The sequence below is a fragment of the Desmodus rotundus genome, chromosome 8 (assembly GCF_022682495.2).
Source record: "Desmodus rotundus isolate HL8 chromosome 8, HLdesRot8A.1, whole genome shotgun sequence".
NCBI classification, from domain to species: Eukaryota; Metazoa; Chordata; class Mammalia; order Chiroptera; family Phyllostomidae; genus Desmodus; species Desmodus rotundus.
The window spans coordinates 85,394,399-85,417,779 of record NC_071394.1 but is presented as its reverse complement, the minus strand read 5'-3'; the positions used below and the strand labels follow the sequence as shown (position 1 = coordinate 85,417,779).

The following is a 23,381-nucleotide window of genomic DNA, read 5'->3' as shown; positions in this document are numbered from 1 at the left end:
ACTGCGCAATCCAGGGTTCCAGCACAGGGAAATAAAGCCTCAAAACCTCTGAGTGTAAAAACCTGTGAGGGTTGAGGCAGCAGGAGAAACTCCCTGCCTCAGGGGAGAGTTTGTTGGAGAGACCCACAGGGTCCTAGAATGTACACAAACCCATCCACCTGGGAATCAGTACCAAAAGGGCCCAATTTGCTTGTGGGTAGCAGAGGAAGTGACTGAAAGCCAGTGAGAGCCAAGCAAGTGGCATTGTTCCCTCTCAGTCCCCTCTCCCATTTATAGCGCCAAAATGCAGGGAAGTGAGTTGCCCCACCCTAGGGAATACCTAAGGCCCCGCCCCTAACTATATAACAGCCATGCTGAGGCAAAAAAAATATGGCCCAAATGAAGAATAAATCAAAGCTTCAGAAAAAATACAACTAAGCAATGAAGAGATAGCTAGCGTATTAGATGACTTCAAAACATTGGTAATCAGGATGCTCACAGAAATGGCTGAGTATGGTTGCAAAATAGAGGAAAAAGTGAAGGCTATGAAAACTGAAATAAAGGAAAATGTACAGGGAACCAACAGTGAAGGGAAGGAAACCAGGAATCAAATCAACAGTTTAGAGCAGAAGGAAGAAATAAACATTCAACTGGAACAGAATGAAGAAACAATAATTCAAAAAAATAATAATAAGGAGAGGCTTAGGAACCTCCAGGACAACTTTAAACGTTCCAACATGCGAATCAGGGGTGCCAGAAAGAGAAGAGGAAGAGCAAGAAATGGAAAACTTATTTGAAAGCGTAATGAAGGAGAATCTCCCTAATCTGGCAAAGGAAATAGACTTCCAGGAAGTCCAGGAAGCTCAGAGAGTCCCAAAGAAGTTGGACCCAAGGAAGCACACACCAAGGCACATCATCATTACATTACCCAAGATTAAAGATAAGGAGAGAGTTAAAAGAAGCAAGAGAAAAGAAGACAGTTACCTACAAAGGAGTTCCCGTTAGACTATCATCTGATTTCTCAAAAGAGACCTTACAGGCAAGAAGGGGCTGGAAAGCAGTATTCCAAGTCATGAAAGGCAAGGTCCTACATCCAAGATTACTCTATCCAGCAAAGCCATCATCTAGAATGGAAGGGCAGATAAAGTGCTTCCCAGATTAGGTCAAGTTAAAGGAGTTCATCATCACCAAGCCCTTATTATATGAAATGTTAAAGGGACTTAGAAAAAGAAGATGGTCAAATATACGAACAGTACAGTGAGAACAAACTCACAGCTATCAACAACTGTACCTAAAAAACAAAAACAAACTAAGCAAGCAACTAGAATAGGAACAGATCCACAGAAATAGAGATTACATGGAGGGTCATCAGTGAGGAGGGGCAGCGGGAATGGGGAGAATGAGGAAAAAGGTACAGGGAATAAGAAGCATAAATGGTAGGTACAAAATAGAGGAAAGTTAAGAATAGTATAAGAAATGGAGATGCTAAAGAACTTATATGTATGAACCATGGACATGAACTAAGGTAGGGGAATGATGGTGGGAATGATGCAGGGCAGAGGGGAATAAAGGGGCGAAAAAAGTGAGACAACTATAATAGGATAGTCAATGAAATATATTTTTAAAAATAAAAAATGGTCCTTTTCATTATGTGGTACAGAGAACTAATTTGTTTAATCCTTGTGTTAGTAATACTCATTATTGTCTAAATGGAATTTGTCTCCCAAAACGTAATTACTTAACATAAAATCTGTTCCATTATTTTTAATTTGAGAAGCGAATATTAGTTGTGTTTCACAGCACTGATCAAAAGACTTGTTCTGCTGCATACAAGAAATGTCTGGTTTAATAGACCTTCAAGATGGATTACATAATGATTTTTCATCTATGAAAGGATCCCCTTTCTCAAAATAAAACAGTCCTTTAGTTGTCTCATTAATTTATTTATGATTATTATTTTAAAAGTCTGCACATTTTAGATGCAAGTCTTTGATTACCTTGTGTATTAATCAGATAGTTAAGTGCCCGTTGTGTGTCTAGCATTGTATTAGATGGATATAGTGCAATTTATATAGTATGGGGCAGAAATGTGAAACATATATGCATTTAACATTTATTACTAAAAAGAAAACAGTGATAGGAATCTTCTTATTTCTGGAGAAAAAATAAGCTATGATATAACTAAGAATGTACCATAATTTATAGGAAAGACAGCTGAGCTAATCTTTGCCATTTTAATTATGATGTGTCTTGGTGTGGGCCTCTTTGGGTCCATCTTGTTTGGTACTCTGTGCTTCGTGGACTTGTGTATCTTTTTTTTTTTTTTTACCAGGTTAGGGAAGTTTTCAGTCATTATTTCTTTATATAGATTCTCCATCCCTTGTTCTCTCTCTTCTTCTCTGCTACCCCTGTGATCCTGATGTTGTTACGCTTCATATTGTCCCAACAGTCTGTTAAACTATCCTAATTTTTTTCAATTCTTTCTTCTTTTTGCTATTTTGATTGGTTATTTTTTTCTACATTGTCTATCTAATTGCTGATTCAATCCTGTTTCATCCAACCTGTTGTTTATAGTCCTTCCAATGTATTCTTCATTTCAGATATTGTATTCTTCATTTCTGACGGGTCCTTTACCAAATCCAGACCTTACTCACATTTTGTCAGTTGTCTCAGGAATGACCTGTAAGACAAAAAAAAAAAAAAATCCTGAGTCATGTGTTGCATTCTGTTTTCTTGTCTCTTTAGTCTCCTTCAATCTGGAACAGTTCTTCCTGCCTTTGTTTTTCATGACATTGACATTTTTGAAGAGCACAGTTATTTTATAAAATGTCCCTTATTTTGCCTGTACCCTATGTTTCCTCATGATTGGATTCATGCTATGCATTTTTGGTAGGGATATAACAGTAATAATACTGGGCATCATATCAGGAGGTGTGTGAGGCTGAGTTATTCTATCACTGGCATGTAAATATTCTGTTACTACTTTTACCTACTTAATTTTAGCATCTACTTATGCTTCTTGCCTGAATCAACCATTACTGTATTAGTTGTCAAATAGAGATTTCAAATAGAGATTTCATAACTCTATCATTCCTTCTACATTTATTAGCTGGCTTTCTACTATAAGGAAGAGTTTTCTGTCCTCTCCTCCTCTTCCCCTCCCCTCATGTAATCGATGAGTATAAAAATGTGTATATGTAAATCTGAGACTTACTGTGATTATATTATAAAATTTTCTTCTCAAGCTCTTTTTTGATGGATTAAAATTTTTATGCTTGAGCTAACTCGTAAACCAATATACTAGAAGAATATGGCCTACCTGACTTATTTCAGGCAATGTTCAGAAGCAGAAAATTTTAATACAATGAAAGATGAGTAGAGTGACTAGAGAGGAAAGAAATTAGGGGAGGGGCATATTTGAGATGTAATGGTGGATCTAATTTAGTATTTCGATAAAAACATGTATGTAATTCATTTACATAATTCAACAAATATTTGTTACGTGTGTAGTGTTGGGAAAACAATGATGACGAAGTGAGTACTGTGCAGCTTTCAGCCTACTTTTTATTCTGTTTTCCACAACTGGGGAAATCATGCTAAAATTCTTTTTCTAACCCTGGCTGGTGTGGCTCAGTGGATTGAGTATCGGCCTGCAAACTGAAAGGTTGCTGGTTCACTTCCCGGTCAGGGCACATGCCTGGGCTGCAGACGAGATCCCCAGTTGGGGGTGTGTAAGAGGCAACCACTCAATGTTTCTCTCTCACACATTGATGTTTCTCTGCTTCTCTTTCTCCCTTCTTCCCCTCTCTCTAAAAATAAATAGAATCTTAAAAAAAATTGTTTTAAATAAGTAAAATACTTTTTCTTGAAGAAAAGTTTGTTTCTGTTTTCCCATTTCCAGTTAAATTAAAAGTGAATTGTTCTGACTTGTTAGCAAGAAATTTCAAAAATGATAGCAAATAGCATTATGCCTGTCTTACTGAATTTCAGGCCTTACATAAGCTCTACATGATTGAAATTTATAATTTTAGTATGTATTAATATATATTTTGTTGTATCATGCTATGAATTACTAATATATTTATTTAACTGTACTTGTGTTCTTTCTCTAGGGAAAATGACTAAAATGCTTAATATAATTTGCATTGAAGTTTTATTTAACTCAGCTGTGCTGTTTAACTATGCATGTCTGAATATGAAAGAGATTGCTGATCTTTGGTTGTAGAGATTATATTGTGATACTAACTGTTGCTTTTTAAATAAACATATTTTTGTCAGATGACTTACAGGGTGCACAGTCAGAAATTGAGGCAAAACAAGAAATTCAGCATCTTCGCAAGGAATTGATTGAAGCCCAGGAGCTAGCTAGAGCAAGTAAACAAAAATGCTTTGAACTTCAAGGTGAGATCAAGATTACTTTGATTCTTTAGGGGATGTGGAGGCCACATACTATAACTTAATGGCCCCAAACTTGGAGTCCAGAGGCATGGTATCTCGTTCCAGATCCATAATTTTATTGGATATATGATCTTGGAACATTCACTTAACCTTTCTGAACTTGTTTCAAATCAGTAAAGTGAGGAGAGTTCAGTTGCTCTACTTCCTTCACATTGTTGATATGAACATCAAGAAAGACCTCTACCAATGAAAGATCTTAATAGTTTGTCACAAGTTAAGTATAACAAAAGGAAAAAAACATAATGTATATAAATTTCTAAGTTTTAGTTACCCTAATGTTTGCTACTCAGTATAAGATATGGAGATTTATATTCACCCGTAAATGGGAGGGATCAGGCTAGGTTAAGGCATAGAATCTTCTAATGTCCCAACCATTTCTTTTCGAGTAGCTCCCTTAACTGTAGTGTCATAGGCCAGTGGAATCTGTGCTATTCCCTACAGCATGTATTTCTATATCATTCACAGTAGCTACCTGGCTGTAGGCAATTAGTACCAGAGAAAGTCTTAGAATGAGAGAAAGTAAATGGCCTTTAGAGTCCGCATGAGACAGCTTTCCTGACCAGAAGGAAGATTCTCAGGGAGAAGTTACTACTTCCTTCCTTTTCTGCTTCTTGAAAAAATTAAGAGTCGGTATTCACTTAACTTGAACCTTTTGGAGGGTCTAGACTAACTTATTTAATTATAATGAAAAAATACTAGCAAACAGCAGTTATTTAGTCAGTATTTACTATGTACTTGGTAGTACACATGAAGATTTTAAGTTTTCTTAACTTAAGCTCAAAGTGCTAATAATTAACAGCTATCTAGAACACTTCTCATGAAGAATAGCACATATTATCTATAATCTAGAAAACTCCACTACTCAGTTGAATAGATTTATTACTACTGTTTTGTGCTCCTAAAATATTTAAACTGCCTCACTACTAATACTGATGGAACTTACTGCCTAACTTTTGTTTTGTTCAGTAAGCTTTAGAAGAGAATTTTATAGAAATTTCCAACTGCCCAATTCTGAATACTTTCATTAACTCACAAAATTAGATGCACTGTGTTTTACTTTCAGCTCTTTTGGAAGAAGAAAGAAAAGCTTATCGAAATCAAGTTGAGGAATCCACTAAACAAATACAGGTTCTTCAAGGTATGGAACAGCCTCAGGGTAACTGAGATTGTTTAAGGAATGTAAAATAAAAGAGTGCATGGGGTTCCCATTTTTTGTGGCTTTCATTCTTCCCTATAACTGGTGAGATTTTTTTTAAGAAGATATAAGGGAAGATTACCCTTTATTCCAACAATAGACATTTAGAGTGGGAAGAGCAGGGGTAAAGGTACGAATTTGGTAAAATTGTCACTTTCTGAATTATTATAGCAAGTTAGTTTGAGCTGCTTTGTGAACCAGCACTTTTAGCTTATTGGTAGCATTGTTGCTAATGTTCATAACACACTTGGCATTGTAACAAAAATTATATACCACATAAAATAGTAAAATGGTCCCTGCACTGCCTTCAGTCGTAAAGGCTGTTTTTCTCAACCCCTGTTTAGTGGGGTATCATGGGGTCATTACAGAAATGTAAAAACCCTGTCAAGGGTTTTCTCTGAACCAGAGCTGCTCTTACTGTGGGACTATAATTATGAGATACTCCAGGATTAATTTGCCTTTATTGTCAAAGAGGGAGCCGATGTTATATTAAAATTTTAGTTTGAGAGATAGTGTGAAAAGAAAGTAAATAGACAAGTAATCTTACTTCAGAAAAAAATGAGGAGTAATTGTGTGAGGCTTGTGATATTTGCCCTAAAATATCCCAGAGAAAAACCAGTCTTTGGGGGTTTTGTTTTGTTTTGTTTTGTTTTGAGTGGGATACTTGAGTTCTTTAAATTTTTAAATTTTATTGTGGTCAAATTAGAATTTCTGGTGTAGGTTGGATGTCTTTTAAGTTGAAACCTCTTTAAACCCTTATTATAGCTTAATGCTATTTTTCATTAATTTATATAAATCTTATTTGAATCTGTATTGCCATCTTGTATTGTATATAAGCAATTTTCCTCAAAGGGATTTGGTGCTGCCTTTTGTCTTAAAGATGTTTTACTTAGGCATTATTGAGCGCCCCCTAGTGCCAGCATGTATATTTCAGGACTTCATCCACAAATCCATGATCCTCTCTCTCTGGCCATTTGTTCAGATTTTGAAACTATTACTCCCTGAGTGCTTCCTACAGACTTAAAAGGCCTCATATTTTCTTTAATGTTTGTTTATGGAGCAATCCTCTCCTCTCCCAGCCTTAAATCCTCTTAATTATTTTAATTATTCTTTTCGTCTACCTAAGGAAATTTTCTACCTATAATTTTTTTGTGTTACAGTAATCAAAACTAGTATCATAGTCCTGAACTGAGTTTTATTTTATACAAATTATTTATAGTTCCATCATGAGGGCATAAACAGGACATTCTTAAATGTACCTCTTTGATTAGGCAGTATTCATTAATTTTATTAATTCAACCAGTTTTTTATTTTTTACTCTGCTATTATTGGGGATAGAGCATGCATGAGATGTACAGCCTAGTGTAAAAAATAAACAACAAGCAAATAAGTATGTAATGTGACATCAAATAAAGGCAGAGTAAATAGCTTGAGAATGACAGAGAGCTTTTTTTAGGTAAGTCATTGGAGAAGGCTTCTTTAAGATATTAACATTTGAACATAAAATTGAATCAAGAACATTAAAGATTTTTCTAATGCTTACCATTTGACCAAGCAGTTACAGCAATATGTTACAGCAATATTGCTTATAGTAATTAAAAACTAAATAGCCTACAATGTCTAAAAGGATCTGTCAAAAGAGTTACAGTGTAACAGTTGTTTTTCGTTATTAAGAGATGTTCATCACCAGCAAGATAGAGAGCACTACGTATATTATGAGTCCTCCCTGTTCTATTTTTATATGTATATATGTAAATGCATAGAAAATACCTACAAGAGTAAGTACCAAATATTAGAAGCAGTTTTCTCTGTGTGGGGGAAATAAACATTACTTTGGGTTTTTTTTTCTCTTTGTGTTTCTGTATTTTGACATTTTCTGTATTAAACATAGATTGCTTGTACAGTTTAATCTAAAGCAACAAACAGCCGTGATAACCTGAGCTGTGTAGTGACTACAGTCCCATATGGGCTGTTCTTTTACTCCTGATTACTGTGGACTAAGAAAATGATAGATAAATATACTTTTGTAGCCCAGCTGCAGAGGTTACACATCAATATTGAGAATCTTCGGGAAGAGAAGGACAGTGAAATCACAAGCACTCGAAATGAATTGCTTAGTGCCCGAGATGAAATTTTGCTTCTTCATCAAGCAGCAGAAAAGGCTGCCTCTGAACGATACACTGATATTGCTTCCTTACAAGAAGAGCTTAAGAAGGTGCGAGGTGAGCTTGAGCGGTGGCGGAAAGCAGCGTCTGAGTATGAGAAAGAAATCACAAGCCTGCAAAACAGTTTTCAGCTTCGATGTCAACAGTGTGAGGACCAGCAGAGAGAAGAAGCAACAAGGCTACAAGGTGGATAAGTGTATTTTGCATAAGGCTCTTAACTCTTAATAATGATAACCTTATAACTTGTAAAAATTAACCATTTAGGCTATTTTTCTTTGATAGTGATTGCTTGTGCAGAGCAGTTTCTTATATTGGGGCTATGAACATTCTTCAGGTCTGCAAGCTGTAGAATAAAAATGATTTGTCTTATAAAAGTGAAGTGGGACCCGGTTGGGTGGCTTAGTTGGTTGGAGCATCATCCTGTAAACCAAAAGGTTGCAGGTTCGCTGCCATTTCCCAGTCAGGGCACATACCTAAGTTGCAGGTTCAATCCCTGGTTGGGGTGCGTACAGGAGGCAACGAGTTGATGTTTCTCTCTCACATTTATATTTCTCTCTCTCTCTCAAAGCAATAAACATATCCTCAGGTGAGGATTAAAAAAAAATGAAGTGGGAAAAAAAATAACAAAAGTTCAAGTTGATGGGACTACCCTGAAGTACAGATGCAAAGTAACAGGAATCTAAGAATAGTCATATAAAATCTACATGTTTTTAGGGGAGAGAGAAGTATGTTGTCCTCTGAAGTTCTTCCCTTTATTCTGTGAATTTTTACGGAAGCTATGTTCCTATATTAACAAATGTGTTTTGGGGATTCTTTTAGGTGAACTAGAGAAGTTGAGAAGGGAATGGAAAGTATTGGAAACTGAGTGCCACTCTTTAAAAAAGGAAAATGTTTTGCTATCATCAGAACTGCAACGGCAAGAAAAAGAATTGCACAAGTATGCAAGGACTCTCCTTTTAGTTTCATATTTATTTATCTTAAATTTTAATCTGAATTTAATTTTTATATTTAAATATATTTTTGGAGCAAAATGTTTAGCCAGACTCTTATTGGTATTTGCCAGGTTAACCATACTAAATGAATACTTCAGCATTTTTTTTTCCACTACCACCATCATGCCCGTCCTTTCTTTTTGGTGTACTCATAGAATACAGATTAATTAAATGCTCCCTCCCCCCAAAAAAATTCCTAATCAAACAGCAAAGGTCTATAATTAGTGATTGAACTTGCCCTATAAACTGAATAGTAATAAGTTTCAAATACAAGTTTGCTTTTCTTTCATACCAATGATCCCTTTTTTTAATAAGTGTGATGAGGACATGACTGTAATAAAGAATTTATTCTATTGAAATACACAAATTCAGCTTCCAAATTTCAAACAGGGTTATATAAAGAGTAATAATATATAAAAGTTCAAGAATCCTCTAATCAGTTAAATCTTTCTAACATCCAGTACCTTACATGCAAACCAATGAATGAAATAGATTTATTTCACCAAATTTAGTGAAGTCCTGTTTTCCTACAAACATTTGTTGCAGAGCTCAGAATATTTTTCCTTAAAAATTTGTTCTGTGTTTTTATTTAAACAATGTTTGAATTTTCATTAAGAATATGAAAGTAGTACCTGTTTATTTTTTTTTTATTTTTTTTTAATATATTTATTGATTATGCTATTACAGTTGTCCCATTTCCCCCCCCACTCCACTCCATCCTGCCCACCCCCCTCCCTCCCACATTCCCCCCCTATAGTTCATGTCCATAGGTCATACTTATAAGTTCTTTGGCTTCTACCTTTCCTACACTATTTTTACCCTCCCCCTGTCTATTTTCCACCTATCATCTATGCTACTTATTCTCTGTACCTTTCCCCCTCTCTCCCCCTCCCACTCCCTTAATGACAACCCTCATGTTCTAGTTGTTTGCCTAGTTTGCTCTCGTTTTTGTTTTATGTGTGGCCGTTAATAACTGTGAGTTTGCTGTCATTTTTACTGTTCCAATTTTTGATCTTCTTTTTCTTAGGTAACTCCCTTTAACATTTCATATAATAAGGGCTTGGTGATGATAAGCTTCTTTAACTTGACCTTATCTGAGAAGCACTTTATCTTCCCTTCCATTCTAAGTGATAGCTTTGCTGGATACAGTAATCTTGGATGTAGGTCCTTGCGTTTAATCTTGGGTAATGTAATTATGATGTGCCTTGGTGTGTTCCTCCTTGGGTCCAGCTTCTTTGGGACTCTCTGAGCTTCCTGGACTTCCCGGAAGTCTATTTCCTTTGCCAGATTAGGGAAGTTCTCCTTCATTATTTGTTCAAATAAGTTTTCAATTTTTTGTTCTTCCTCTTCTCCTTCTGGCACCCCTATAATTCGGATGTGGGAACGTTTCAAGGCGTCCGGAAGGTTCCTAAGCCTCTCCTCATTTTTCCAAGTTCTTGTTTCTTCATTCTTTTCTGTTTGGATGTTTGTTTCTTCCTTCTGGTCCACACCATTGATTTGAGTCCCAGTTTCCTTCTCATCACTATTGGTTCCCTGTACATTTTCCTTTGTTTCTCCTAGCATAGGCTTCATTTTTTCATCTGTTTTTCGAATAGATTCAACCAAGTCTGTGAGCATATTGATAACCAGTGCTTTGAACTGTGCATCCGATAGGTTGGCTATCTCTTCGTCGCTTAGTTGTATTTTTTCTGGAGCTTTGAAGTGTTCTGTCATTTGGGCCATTTTTTTTTTTGTCTTGGCGCGTGTTACTTTAAGGGGCGGAGCCTTAGGTGTTCACCAGGGCGGGGTAACGCTGGTCGCTGAGCTGTGACGCTGTACGAGGGGGAGGGGCCGAGTGGGAGCAATGGCGCCCGCCTTACTCTCCTCCGGATTTCAATCCTTCACTCCACTACCCACAATCAAACTGGGCCACTCTGGTGCTGGTTCCCGAGTAAGTGGGCCTGTGCACACTCTAGGCCCCTGTGGGTCTCTCCAACAACCTCTTCTGTGAGGCTGGGAGTCTCTCCTGCTGCCGCCCCAACCCCCAGGGGCGCTTTCAATCAGAGGTTTGAGGCTTTATTTCCTGGAGCTGGAGCCCTGGGTTACACGGTCTGCTCCCCGCCGTTCGTCAGGTTTGTCTGTGGGCAAATTTGGTGCCACGGGGTGCTACCCGCTGCTCTGCCTGCCCCACTCTCCGCCACTCTGAGTCCGGCCCTCTTGGTTTATCTGCGCAGATGTGGGGCCGCAGGGTCTGCTAGTGCTCGGACTGCCTGCGCCATTCGTCCCACACTCCGCCAGTCTCAGTCCCGCCACAGCCACGCGAGTCCTCTCCACCCGGGTGCCCGTCTCCGCCCCTCCTACCAGTCTGGATGAATGGTTATTTTCTATTTTCTTGGTGTTGGTCCCCCTTGCTGTTCGATTCTCTGTCAGTTCTGGTTGTGCGAGGAGGCGCAGTGTGTCTACCTACGCCGCCATCTTGGTTCTCCGTACCTGTTTATTTTTGAAGCCGATCTTAATTAATCCATCTCCTTCTCCCCAGCACACCAAAAAAGGCAGTAACATTAACTCTCTTGCTACCCTTGTGGTCACACTCCTCAACAGCACTAAGGTTAGCAAAAACTCAGTGATCAAGGTCAAGTCCCATGTAAAACAAGCTTTGGGGGAAAACAATAAAGAAAGGACTAGATATCAGGAAATAGTAAGCCTCATTATCTGCTTATAAAAATAGAATATTGATTAGAAATTTGAAAAAATCAAGAACTAATTGAAGGAACAAGATGTGCTGATTTACTCTCATTACTGGACTGTGTGTTCCCAGTATCTGTTCAGCACTTTTTTTCTTTCAGTATCATATCTTTACGTAGCTTTTCCCACATTTATGTGTATTACTTTTTTAATGTTTACAGATAATTGATAAAAAATACAACAAATTTTTGTTTATACCACGTAAAAGTTTGTAAAAGCAATTTCAAGGTATGAATAGGACAAAATAAAGGCCCAAAACACAACATGTTTAGGCAAATTGTTTGGTATAAAATATATGTACGGTGAATGTAGACACTTAAGTTCTTCATATTTGAAATATATTTGGATCTTAGTGAATACATTTAGTTTTGTATAAAACAAGAAATACTGAGTTTCTCCCTGGCTGGCATAGCTCAGTGGATTGAGCACGGGCTGCAAACCAAAGGGTCCCTGGATTGATTCCCAGTCAGGGCACATGCCTGGGTTGCGGGCCAGGTCCCCAGTGGGGGCCACATGAGAGGCAACCACACATTGATGTTTCTTTCTCTCTTTCTCCCTCCCTTCCCCTCTCTAAAAATATATAAATAAAATCTTTAAAAAAAAAAAATACTGAGTTTCAGCTGTATTATTACCTGTGTTGATAATACAGGTTTGATTACCTATATTGTTTATCTTAAATTATTCTTACTTTAGAATTATTGATATTTTAAAGATTCCAAACTTGATCCCTCATTTTTGAGAAGTGATTAATTGGAATCTGACAAACTATTAAATGCTATTTTTTTACTTTAAATTTTGTTTAAGTGGTGAATGTAAGCCAACAAACTTCTTATGAATTAGAAGCATATGTTTTAAAAACATTAGGTCCCAGGGGGTGGAATATATATGTTAGATTATTGGTTAAGTTGTCTGCCTAAACTCACATAAACTATTGAAGAAAAATTGTTAAACTTTTCTGGTTTAATAGTTCTCTAAGTTTATTTGGTAATCATACTTGTATTTAGAAATGAGTCTTTCTTTATAGGTTCTTTTCTGTCATTTAGTTTCTAGCTATATTGACTTGGCATCAGACCTGCCCCCTGAGAATCTGCCTAGTGTACAATCAAAATGTGATTTATACTCCATAGTACCTCAGTTACAATATTGAATCTGAGTCTTTTGACTCCTTCTGAGAGACATAGAACTGTCATTTTGATCCTCAAATTTTATCCTCCTTTAGCTATTTCAGTTACAGAATTTGGCTCCCATATACATTGGGAGCCAAATTCTTTACCACAACTACACTAAACGGATCCTTTGTTCTTTGTTGTATGTGATGTAGAGGAATTGAATAAAGAGTTTCTACTTATGCCTATCAAGCTGTTTTCCTAGTGTGTAAATCAGGGGATTTTTTAATCAAGTTATAAAAATAATCATAGAATTTAAGTCAGAAATTGGATTCAGTCTTCTCGTTTGGCGGTGGAGGGCACTGAGACTCTCCTTGTGTTATTTGCATCAATATAACATGGTGCCTGGAACAGACCTAAGAGTTCAGTAAACGCTTAGTCAGAGAATCATATTGCACCAGTTAAATGACATGCTTAACATCCCACAACTGAACAGTGGCAGAACTGAGGACTCAAACCTAGCCTCCTGGATCTCTGCCCCATGGTTTTCCTGAGTTGGGTGTGTCTTCTCATTTTAGTAAGTTTATCTTTACTTGAGTTGGCAGTAGCTTCTAAACTTTGAGTTTCTGTCCTCCATCCTACTTGTCAAGTACTTAAACTTATAAGAGTTGAAATACATGCTCTTTTTTCCTGTAGAACACCTATGCTGAACTTTTTATGATAGCTAAACTGAATTTTTTGTGAGTCTCTATGATAGTTAATATAATGTGATATAACAAAATACAGTTAGTCTACCTCTTACTTGTTTTTTAAATTTCAGCCTTAGTGTATATTCGATTATCTGAAAATAGGGCATAGCTTTAAACTTACTTGCTTTTTTTAGTGTTTTAATGCTTTTTACTTATTGAAAATATCTTATTCTTTCGTACACTTCTTTCCTCCCCTGAAATCCACTCAATCCCTCCTAGTGAAATATGTAAGGAATATGACTGGCTGCTGTACCATCTGTATGAATAATTCTGTCAATATTTGTTTTACAGTTCTCAAAAGCAGAGTTTAGAGCTTACCAGTGATCTCAGCATCCTTCAGATGACTAGGAAAGAGCTTGAGAATCAAATGGGATCCTTGAAAGAACAGCATCTTCAGGATTCAACTCATTTAAAAACTCTTCTCAGTAAGGCTGAAAACCAAGCAAAGGATGTACAGAAAGAGGTAAAGCAAAAAGACATTATGAGCCCAGTTATGGTTGGACTTCAAGCCAAAAGCAAATCTGATATTCATGCTAGTTAGAAATAAAGTCACATTACCTATCACGAACTTGATACTTGGAACATCTGTGCTTGGAGATTTCAAGCTGTCCATATAGAGAATTCATCTGTAGGGTTTGGCCTCAAATATATAAATATACAAAATTATATTACATTTTTTTCTGTACCAGTTAGTTGACCTGTATGGTAAACCCTTTGTATGAGATCTCTCAAGTCATTGTTTCTCTTTCAAAGACAGTATCTTATTTAACTTAAAATACTTTGGAAAGCAAAGTGGGGCCACTCCATAATGCTGTTTAAATCCCTCAGATGAAACTAGTCTGAAAAGTTACTTAAAATTTACCTCATAGCCCGCTAGCCAAACACATGTCCTATGACCTTTTACTTTCTTCCCACCGCCCCCATCCCATTTTCCCCTTCTTCACAAATACGCATGCTCCCTTTTCATGTCATTTTGCTTAAAACCTTGACTTGGTGGATTTTTTAAAAATCGTGTTAAAAATGTCATGTTAGTGTTGACTTTGGAACAAAGACCCCAGCTAACCTCTCCCTGAGCAAAGCCTTGAAGTTGACAATGGGGCCGTAAGAGCTCTGGTCAGTCCTTCCAGCCTTTTCCTGCTCCCTGCATTGACTCCTGGCCAGCTCTGGGATGGAGAAGGCTGATGCATCTTGATATACTTGCTGGTCAGGGCCCATCCCAGTTGTAGACTCTCTTAAACAAAGGATTCATTATAAATTGAAGGAAGTTGAAGACAATTCTTTCTCTTTAATAACAAATTTTCCCAAAATTGTTTTTAGAAGGTCTGTTTAATCGATGCAGTTTTCTTTGCACTTTCCTTTCCTTGTACTGTCCTAAGCTTGGAAACACTTTTTGTGCTGTCTTCATGTCCATTCCTAAAGAAAAAAAACCTGTAACATTATATGTGGCCATATTGATTTTGTAATATGTTCATTTTTATCCTCTTGCTAAGGATATGTGTTTGGAAAGACATCTCATTTTATTTAGTTGGAACACAAACTTTGTGCCAAAGTATATATCCTAGTATTTAATACTGTACGCACTTTGTATTCTTCCAGTCCTTATCCCATAATTCTTTCAAAATCTGGGAAGAATGCTGTGGTTGGAAGATGATTCTGTTGTATGTTACTATGAATGCATTACCGTTTTGTTGCATTATTTGTTTGCCTGGTTTTGGTCACTGAGCCATCAGTGCAAAACGCTTTAACTGTTTCACAAATGGCGGTGGCATGTTGTCACAGCATCTAAATTGTCGATAGCCTTTGGATTGCATTAAATGCAGCATATTTAAAAATATATCTGTTCTTGTCAATGTTTCTTTTCTGTTTTCTCGTTCAGTGTTTTCCATTGTGAAATGACGTGTAGTCATCACGCTCCTTTGTATTGTGAAAATTGCTTCTCTTTCCGTTCGTCATGTCAACTCTTGGACACTAGTCTGTTGTTGAAATGTTCTTTAATGAGGTTCTTATATCTGTGTAATCCACTGCAAATGAATTACTATCTTTTATTAATGCATATATGTTCCCTTTCAGTATTTCCTTTGTTCTCCTCTCTCAGAGTCATGCTTAATGTGCATAGTACCATCATTACGTATCTTCAGCACTGTAAAAGGCTGATATTACCGGCTGATAAGCAAGGTTATTTAAGAAGAAAACTGAAGGTGTTGGTAATATTGTGTGGTATTTCCCTTTTATTCAGAACAGAGCTTGTTTCTCGCCTCTGAATTAGAAAACAGGTGGAGTAAAAATGATGTCCAAGCAAGGTGTGAAACTAAGACTGCAGAAGGTCACCTTTGTTCCAACAATTAAATTTTTATAAATGGCAGCTTTTATTTGTACATTTAACAGAGAAAAATACATGAGAACAGTAAATTTTAATCCTCACTATTATGAGGAAAATAATGGTGTATCATCTTTATATTTGACTTAAAAAAGCATCTATATTTTAATTTAGCAGGAATATCTATGAACTCATAATACATTGATCACATAAGACTGCAAAGACTGACTCAGGAAAGTTGTTCGGCTTCACCACCTTGTCCTGAGGCCAGAGTTCTTCCCACCAACTTCACATGTTGAAGGGAAACAGCCGGATCTTCCTAAATGAGCTGCCTTCCTGTCATTTTGCTTCACAACCCCTGGAACAGAGAAATGATTAAGTGCTTTGGTGTAAGAGCAAGCTGGATGTAAGAATGGTGGAAAGGGAAAGGACGGGAAATTTTAGGCCAGCAAAGCCCTTTTGACTTATTTATTACTCACTCTTAGGAATGAGACTGTTGGTGGTGCTCTGAGATGCAGAGGCTAGCCCAGGTACACTACATTTGCCTTGGCGGCCTGTCCATAACCTTCTGCCTTCTGGAAGGGAGTCCACAGACCCCACAGAAAAAAGCTGTCATAAAGTCCATGACTCTTACCCCTTAATTCATCCTCCGGCATACATACCACGTGGACTTGTTCTGGGAACATTTGACCTCCTTTTCTGTACCCATCTTTCCATTTTCTGGTGACTTTTCTGCTGACCCTAAGCCACCTTCTTCCACCTCTGCTGACTAATGTTTTTATACATTTCCATCCTTCTTAGTATTTACTTTGGAGTGCATAATGATAAGCTCCTAATTAATGACTCCAAGGTACTGAACTTGCATTATTCAGAAGCACCATATCAAGGTGTGTCCTTTATTGAAGAGTTTCTAGGATATACGCAGAAAGGAACTAGAAATTTTCCAGTCTCATGGGCTATGTTTAAGGAGGAGAAAAAACCTTTCTGGTATAGCAAATACGTGGTATATTTATATTATACTCAGCCCTCATCTTTCTTTCTTCCTTCTAAAACCTTCAGAGGTGGCAGAGTGGGGCAGTGGAGGCCGAGACAAAGGTACAGCCAGCAGCAGAACAGTCTTTGTTCTTTGACTGGGAGCCCAGCTTGCATGTATGATGCAATACCTAGAATTGGAACCAGTCTGGAATTCCTGCCTCCAGGGGCATTTAAAGTAGGGGCCAACCATACTTCGTTTCTCGTTGACGTCACCTGTGTTTCAGGGATAGCTAGTGTATCTGAGGAAAATCAAATTATGTGCAGTGAATTGTTTTCCAGAGCAGGAAGTAGCATGTTTCACTATAGAAAAATGTCTATCAGAAACACATTTAAAAAAAATTACTTTCAGTTGATGCTTATAAATTTAAGTTAAGAGATAGAAATGTCCTCAGTAATAATGCTTGGTACCTTAGACACATTTCTTTGATTTATTTGCTTAGAAATTCACTTATCCGGGACATTTTGATAACCTATGATGCTAGGTAAAGGAGAGCTAATGGGAATTAATGCTTTCTACTTTAAGACTAAAATAGCTTGGCTGACATTGTATAAACTCATACTTTCTAACCTTGCCATTTAATTAAGCTATGGAGTTTTTCTCCACGTGTTTTCTTTTGCTCAGTTTGAAATTTTACTTTTCTCCTCTAACTCAGTGGAAAAAGTGATCCTTTACAGTAGAAACAAATGACACGATGGTGACTTCTCTTAATTTTTTTTTAACTTCAGAGCCAGAACATTCTTACATAGAATCAAGTTAACATTAAAGACTTCTTATCATTAGTGCAAATGATTCTTATCCTTCTTAAAACAAAAAAGGCTTGACTTTGGTCTTAGAGGTGACTTAATAGGGTCTGGTATATAACCCTGACTAGAACCATAACTTCATGCCCATTTAAGTTGAGTCTGCACACTCTTTTTTCTTTGCCTTCAGTATGAAAAGACACAGACTGTACTCTCAGAACTGAAGTTGAAGTTTGAAATGACTGAGCAGGAAAAACAGTCAATCACAGATGAGCTCAAACAATGTAAAGACAACCTGAAGCTGCTCCGAGAGAAAGGAAATAATGTAAGTCTGCAAACTTGCCTTAGCTTTGACTGAAAGGCAGGTGAGAGCCCTGAAATTGATTCTTCAGAGGCTTTCATTACTGATTTGAGAAACTACAGCCTGTGGCACACATGAACTAAACTTTTCATTATGAAATGCCTTGATGCAATCATTGTGTTACCAAGTTTTTTATTTAAGAATTTGCCTCTTTAACCTGTATGCCTAGCAGAGCCTGAGGACTACCTGGAGAAAGAGCCTGCCTTGTTTGCAAGAAAATAATTACCTAAGAACTGTCAGCTTTTCCCAGATGAATCTGAAGTTCTGTCATTAAACAGGCCCTTGTTTTTCCCCCGCTAGGAAATGCAGCATTGTACCACCAGAGACCACCTAAGAAAGAGTAGTTCGTGTTGACTCCTTAGCATTTGGCTGTATCCAAAAATGGAAGCTTAATTATGGTTTTTATTTTATAGTAATAATTTTCTCCTTAAGGCGCTTAGTGTCCTTTTGGCCTCCTGTAAATGTTAGGAAATATCGGTGAGTTTCTGTAGAGGGCTGTGCGTATGTGCATGTGAAGTTGGAATGTTTTGGTATAAACTGAGTTTAATAATATCAGTTTGTTCTCCATTTGCTAGAAGGGCAGATGGTCTTTAAAAATAAATGTTATGTTACATGTTTCGGTGATCATTGCCTCTGTGGGGCCTAACTGATGGGTGATGTTCGCTGTGGTTGGTTGTGCTCTGACTTATTCCAACCCTGTGTCACGGCGCGGACACTGCGGCGGGCACGAGTCCCACGCTTCCTACAGAGGAAGGCACTATGCTTCACTTGCAGCACAAGTACAAAAGAGTGATGTTGCATGGCCGTCACCGAATGCTCGTGAGTTTGTCCAACTGTCCTTTGCTAAAAAAAGTCTTAGTTTTTTTAGAAGATAAAACCTTGTTGCTTAATTAGAAGCCTTTTCGAAATTGATAAATTGGGTCTGGAGGCTTTATGCTGAGCAAAAATGGATTGCGTTTATTTTGAAAGTGTAGATTACAGAACTCTCCTAAAATCAGATCATAAGGTTTCATTCCAAGTTTGGTTACTCCTCTCTTTTATGTTAATTTATATCCCTCTGAGTATGGAATTTCATTCTCCTTTCTACTGAATTAACCTATGAAGACATCTAGCATAATCAGAATGGGTCCCCCACACCATTTAGAACTTTTTCAAAAGTAACCTTGCTGTTTATAGTTGTACAAATAATTTACCTCAAGGGTGAATTTCCTTTTTTTATGATATTGGACTTGTGGTACTAAAATATTACTATGTAATAACATTCACCGTGGTAATTTAATATAATTGGTTACATTTGGTAATACAACTGAAAGCCCTGCCTGAGACATGGCTGCCTGTCTTTATATACCAAGTGTTTGTCATACATTGTGTCAGATCTCTTGCTTGGCTTGGAAAGCACACACCACAGGGCATTTATTTTTAAGCTTTAAAGAAATACCATCTCAGGCAAAAAAGTTTTGGTTTTTAAAAAAAGGTTTTGATGGAGAGAGAAACTTTAGCCATAATACCCATTCCAATATACCCATTGTCAAATAATGAATTCTAAGCATGGAACAAAATAACATGCTGTAAGCAGAGCATAAGTTACTGAGGTATTTTCATTGCTCTGTCTTAACGTACTGCGTTTCATTAGTATGTTAGGGATGCCCACGTTGCCCATCGCCTCCAGCTGTTCCTTTTAGACTGGTAGTTGGTCAACTTACACACCACAGTCCATCATTCGGGATTGTATTAGATGTCTTTAAAATGTTTGAGTCAGTGTAAAACCTGGGTGCTCTTCTATTTCCTCAGTCTTTCTACCCTTCCTCACCCTTTTCAGGTCTAAATCATCTTATCTGATTTTTGTATAGCATAAAATGATTTTAATATCCCTTCCCTTCTTTAGCCTTCCATATTACAACCCGTCCCAGCCGTATTCATCGGCCTATTCCTGGCTTTCCTGTTTTGGTGTTTCGGTCCATTGTGGTAGAGAAAGGTACAAGCACTACTGTTGAGTCCTTGTCTGTTTGTCCCCGTCACCTGTTTGTGCCATATTTGTACTATAATGCATGGCAAAACCACACAGGTAATGCGCTACCTGGAGCAAACCCTTCATTTAGTATGCCATGTATTGTGTCATATGAATGAACTGAACAATCAACTAATCACATAACATTTTGTCTTGTTTCCTTTGTAGTAATGCTAACCATGAATTAATTCCCATCTAACCAGTTGTTAATATTTTGCCTTTAGCTGAGTCTTTGTCTCTAGCAAACTGGAGTAAACTTTGAATTTCTGCAATACTAATTCCTCTTCCCAATTATATTTTTAATCAAATTTTAATGAGAAATGAAGAGTTTGCCTGTTTAAGGTTTTCAGCCAGCTTTCTTCCCCCTCCTCCCTTACCTCTTCTTCTCCATAGTGTAGAGTTTCTTTGTTTCAACCCTTGCCTATATTTACACTATGGTTATAAAGATGAAGAAGGATGAGATTAGCATAATGGACCATTGGCTCACAATGTCAACCCCAGTGTGCATTTACTTATAAGGGTAAACCTATCCCATATCTTTCGGAGCCCTGTTTTGCAACGTTAGAAAATTTCTTTAAAAGCCAACTTTCTCAATAAGAACACTAGTGAAAATAAAGCTTTATCAACCAAAAGCAAGTTGATATTGTAAAGCCCTCTGAAAGTTAACAGGGAACAGCCCATCCATGCTTGTCTCCAACATGCTTGCATGTTAGTAGACCATATGAGATGATCAGATGACATAATTGCACTGGACATGGTCTTTACCAAAGTATCAGATGGGCAGAGTCCCTGAATAGCACCTCCCCATCTCGAACCCCATCCGATATTATCTTATGTGGTTTCAAATTAGAGGGTAAAAGCTTAGACCATTTTCTTTCTATCACCTTACCCACCAGCCTTTTGTATAAAACTACCCTACCATGTGAGTCTGGTTTTTATCAAGAAATAAACATTTTAGGCAGAAATATACTCCAGACGTCTCTGTACATCAGTTAGTTGTAATTTATGGGTACCGGAGTAAATAAAGCAGCTGAGCCCAGAGGGTTTCTTAGAAGTCACTATTAGGTTTCAGCTGTAACAAAATTGAAAACGGCCCAGCACTTGCCTGAAATGTGTCAGGCTTCTTCTACACAGTGGTCCTCTAAAAGAGTTCCTGCTGTTACTGGCTCTCCTTACACCTGTACTCCCTCACCTTCCTTCCTTTTTTTTTTTTTTTATAATTTATTCTTATGCAAAGATAAGGTTTTTTCTAACATTCTAAGTATTCAGGACTCTCTGGAACCCAAGGGGTTAATAGGTATGAAAAGAGAGGGGAGAATGTGATATTGACTCTTGGTTTCTTTCCACACAGAAACCTTGGCCCTGGATGCCCATGTTGGCTGCCCTGGTTGCAGTGACAGCCATCGTGCTGTATGTGCCAGGTCTGGCCAGAGCTTCTCCATGAGAGCGTTTCTTGAGTCCGTACACCGTCCTCCCTCTAGAAGCTGGCATCACAGTCGTGCTGGGGACAAACAGAACCATTTTCTTCCTTTTTACCTCTTAAAACAGCAGAAGTGCAAGAATACAGCTGTAGGGTCATTGCTTTAAATTATATAAAACATGTCTGTCTATAAAGAGAATGTAAAATTGTGACTTTATTGTAAGCAATAATTTGCTTGCAGTTTTTCATGTAATTTTTAAATTAGTATGTTGAGATTCTGAATATTATGGTGGCCTAAAGTAGGCTTCTTGGTACACCAAATTATTTATAACATTAAATTTATGGGTATTTTACTCTGAATTCTAATGACAAATAACTCACTTTTCTGATTCGGTAACTACCCAAACCAAACAATCAATACATACATGGGAAGACAGGCCCTGTGTGCTCAGTGCCTATTGGTTTGAAATATATACATATATATATTTTTTACATATTTACGCCATTTTTACTTGTTATAAAACCACTGAGCTATTGGGAACAAGACTTAGAGACAACTCTTTGCGTGATTTTTTTTTAAAGAAAAATAATACACTTGGAAAGTATTCTGCTCTAGCGATAATTTGGGGAATTTGTGCACGCTTGTTCAGCCTTAATGTGACTCGATGGTGTGGAGGACATCAGCTTTGAAAAACTTTCCATGAGAGTGTGTATTTTCTTGAGCAAACTGAAGTATTCCTGGGAGCAAAAACATAGTAATTACATAACTTCAGTGCAGTAAACCAAACTGTTGAGTCAATTGGAATGTAATTTATTAAACCTCATGTATTTAAAGAGATATTTTCTTTAAAAGTTACTTTTTCATATACAACATTTTAGGAAGCATGATTTTTTTTTTCTATCATCTCTTCCTCCAAAGCATGTTTAATTGAAGAAAGAATATCTCTTTAGATAAGCTTTTACTGACTTAATTCGATTATGGTATTTCAAAGCTAATTCATGTTCAAGGTAAGCTGTTAACCATCAGCAGATTTCCTGGTTGGGTATGCAAATGGTTATTTTCTTTTAATTGTTAACTGGGGTGTTCTGTCAATGAGAAGCACTATTCCCAAGATTAATAGTGTTCCATGCACAGCGAAGCACCTAAACACTGCTTGATATCGTAAATTTAAAACACAGAAATGGTTTTGTGCAGCACCACAGTTATGTCAATAAAGTTTATTTAGATCATAGAATATCCTAAAGTATCTCATAGAAATTTTTCAGCCAATGAAGACTGGGAGGGAATGTCAGTGAACTGGCTCAAATGTTCTGTGGCAATCCACAGGCCTAGCCAAATATTGAAATAGAAGTTTAGGATATAATTTGCCTTGTGATCTTTGGCAGTCATTGTTTATACTTTAAAGGTTATATTTTAAGCTATGTGGGATTTGCTGTTGGGAGGATCACTAGAGTTCTGGAGGAATAAGTCACAGATGACTTGTAGAAAATACCGTCATATATGGTTGATTTCATCATTTTCTGTTGCAGGAAGCCACTCCACCACAGAATGCTAATACGCCAGTGGTACCCAGTACCTCTTGTATATAGGTTATTGCAAATATTGTTCTGAAATGCTTAACTTCAGAATTACATTTTTTAAAGTAAATAATTGTTTTAAATCTATTTTGTAAAGATATAAAGTACAATAGAATTTCTGGAGTACAGATTAAACTATTTGCACTAACACACGTGATGTGCATGATTTAATAAAACAACTTTACTCTCCCTATGCATTTTTGAGTTGGATATCATTGAAATTTTTAGTGCTGACTCTACTGTTGGATTGTTAATACATCTTTTCTTAAAATGACTCTTTGTGCAACATATATATGCTTGGTGTTCTTTGGGGTTTAAAAGAAAACACTGAGCTGTTTCCTCCAGGTTTTATTAGCCTTTTATTTAACTTACTGCTCTACTTTTTTTCCCTCTTTTACTATGGTTATTGTTAAAACATGACTCACTTGCCAGACAAGTCTCTCTAAATGTAAAGTCTAGTATCAATATTTACTTTATTTAAATTGAATAAATGGGTTTTTGTAGTTACTGCCATTTTTTCTTAAGCATATAAGAAAGCCTATTCATAAGCAAT

The 23,381-nt window shown here is 37.1% G+C and overlaps 1 protein-coding gene across 42 annotated transcripts in view; it reads left to right on the top strand.

Annotated features, from left to right (window-relative positions):
- The window catches only part of SLMAP (sarcolemma associated protein), a 153,936-nt gene extending 130,913 nt beyond the window's left edge, over positions 1–23,023 (top strand). For 22 of the 42 annotated variants that reach the window (XM_071222275.1, XM_024556554.4, XM_024556557.4 and 19 more), the window contains 7 exons: positions 4,258–4,380; positions 5,501–5,575; positions 7,663–7,983; positions 8,617–8,734; positions 13,660–13,831; positions 17,652–17,786; positions 21,182–23,023. In XM_071222275.1, coding sequence (XP_071078376.1) covers positions 4,258–4,380; positions 5,501–5,575; positions 7,663–7,983; positions 8,617–8,734; positions 13,660–13,831; positions 17,652–17,786; positions 21,182–21,274 — 1,037 coding nt within the window. In that variant the 3' untranslated portion in view covers positions 21,275–23,023. Of the gene's footprint in view, positions 1–4,257; positions 4,381–5,500; positions 5,576–7,662; positions 7,984–8,616; positions 8,735–13,659; positions 13,832–17,651; positions 17,787–19,707; positions 19,798–21,181 lie in introns of all 42 variants that reach the window. The other 20 variants (XM_024556544.4, XM_045192307.3, XM_045192305.3 and 17 more) reach the window with 3 other exon arrangements.
- The last annotated feature ends 358 nt before the right edge of the window (positions 23,024–23,381 follow it).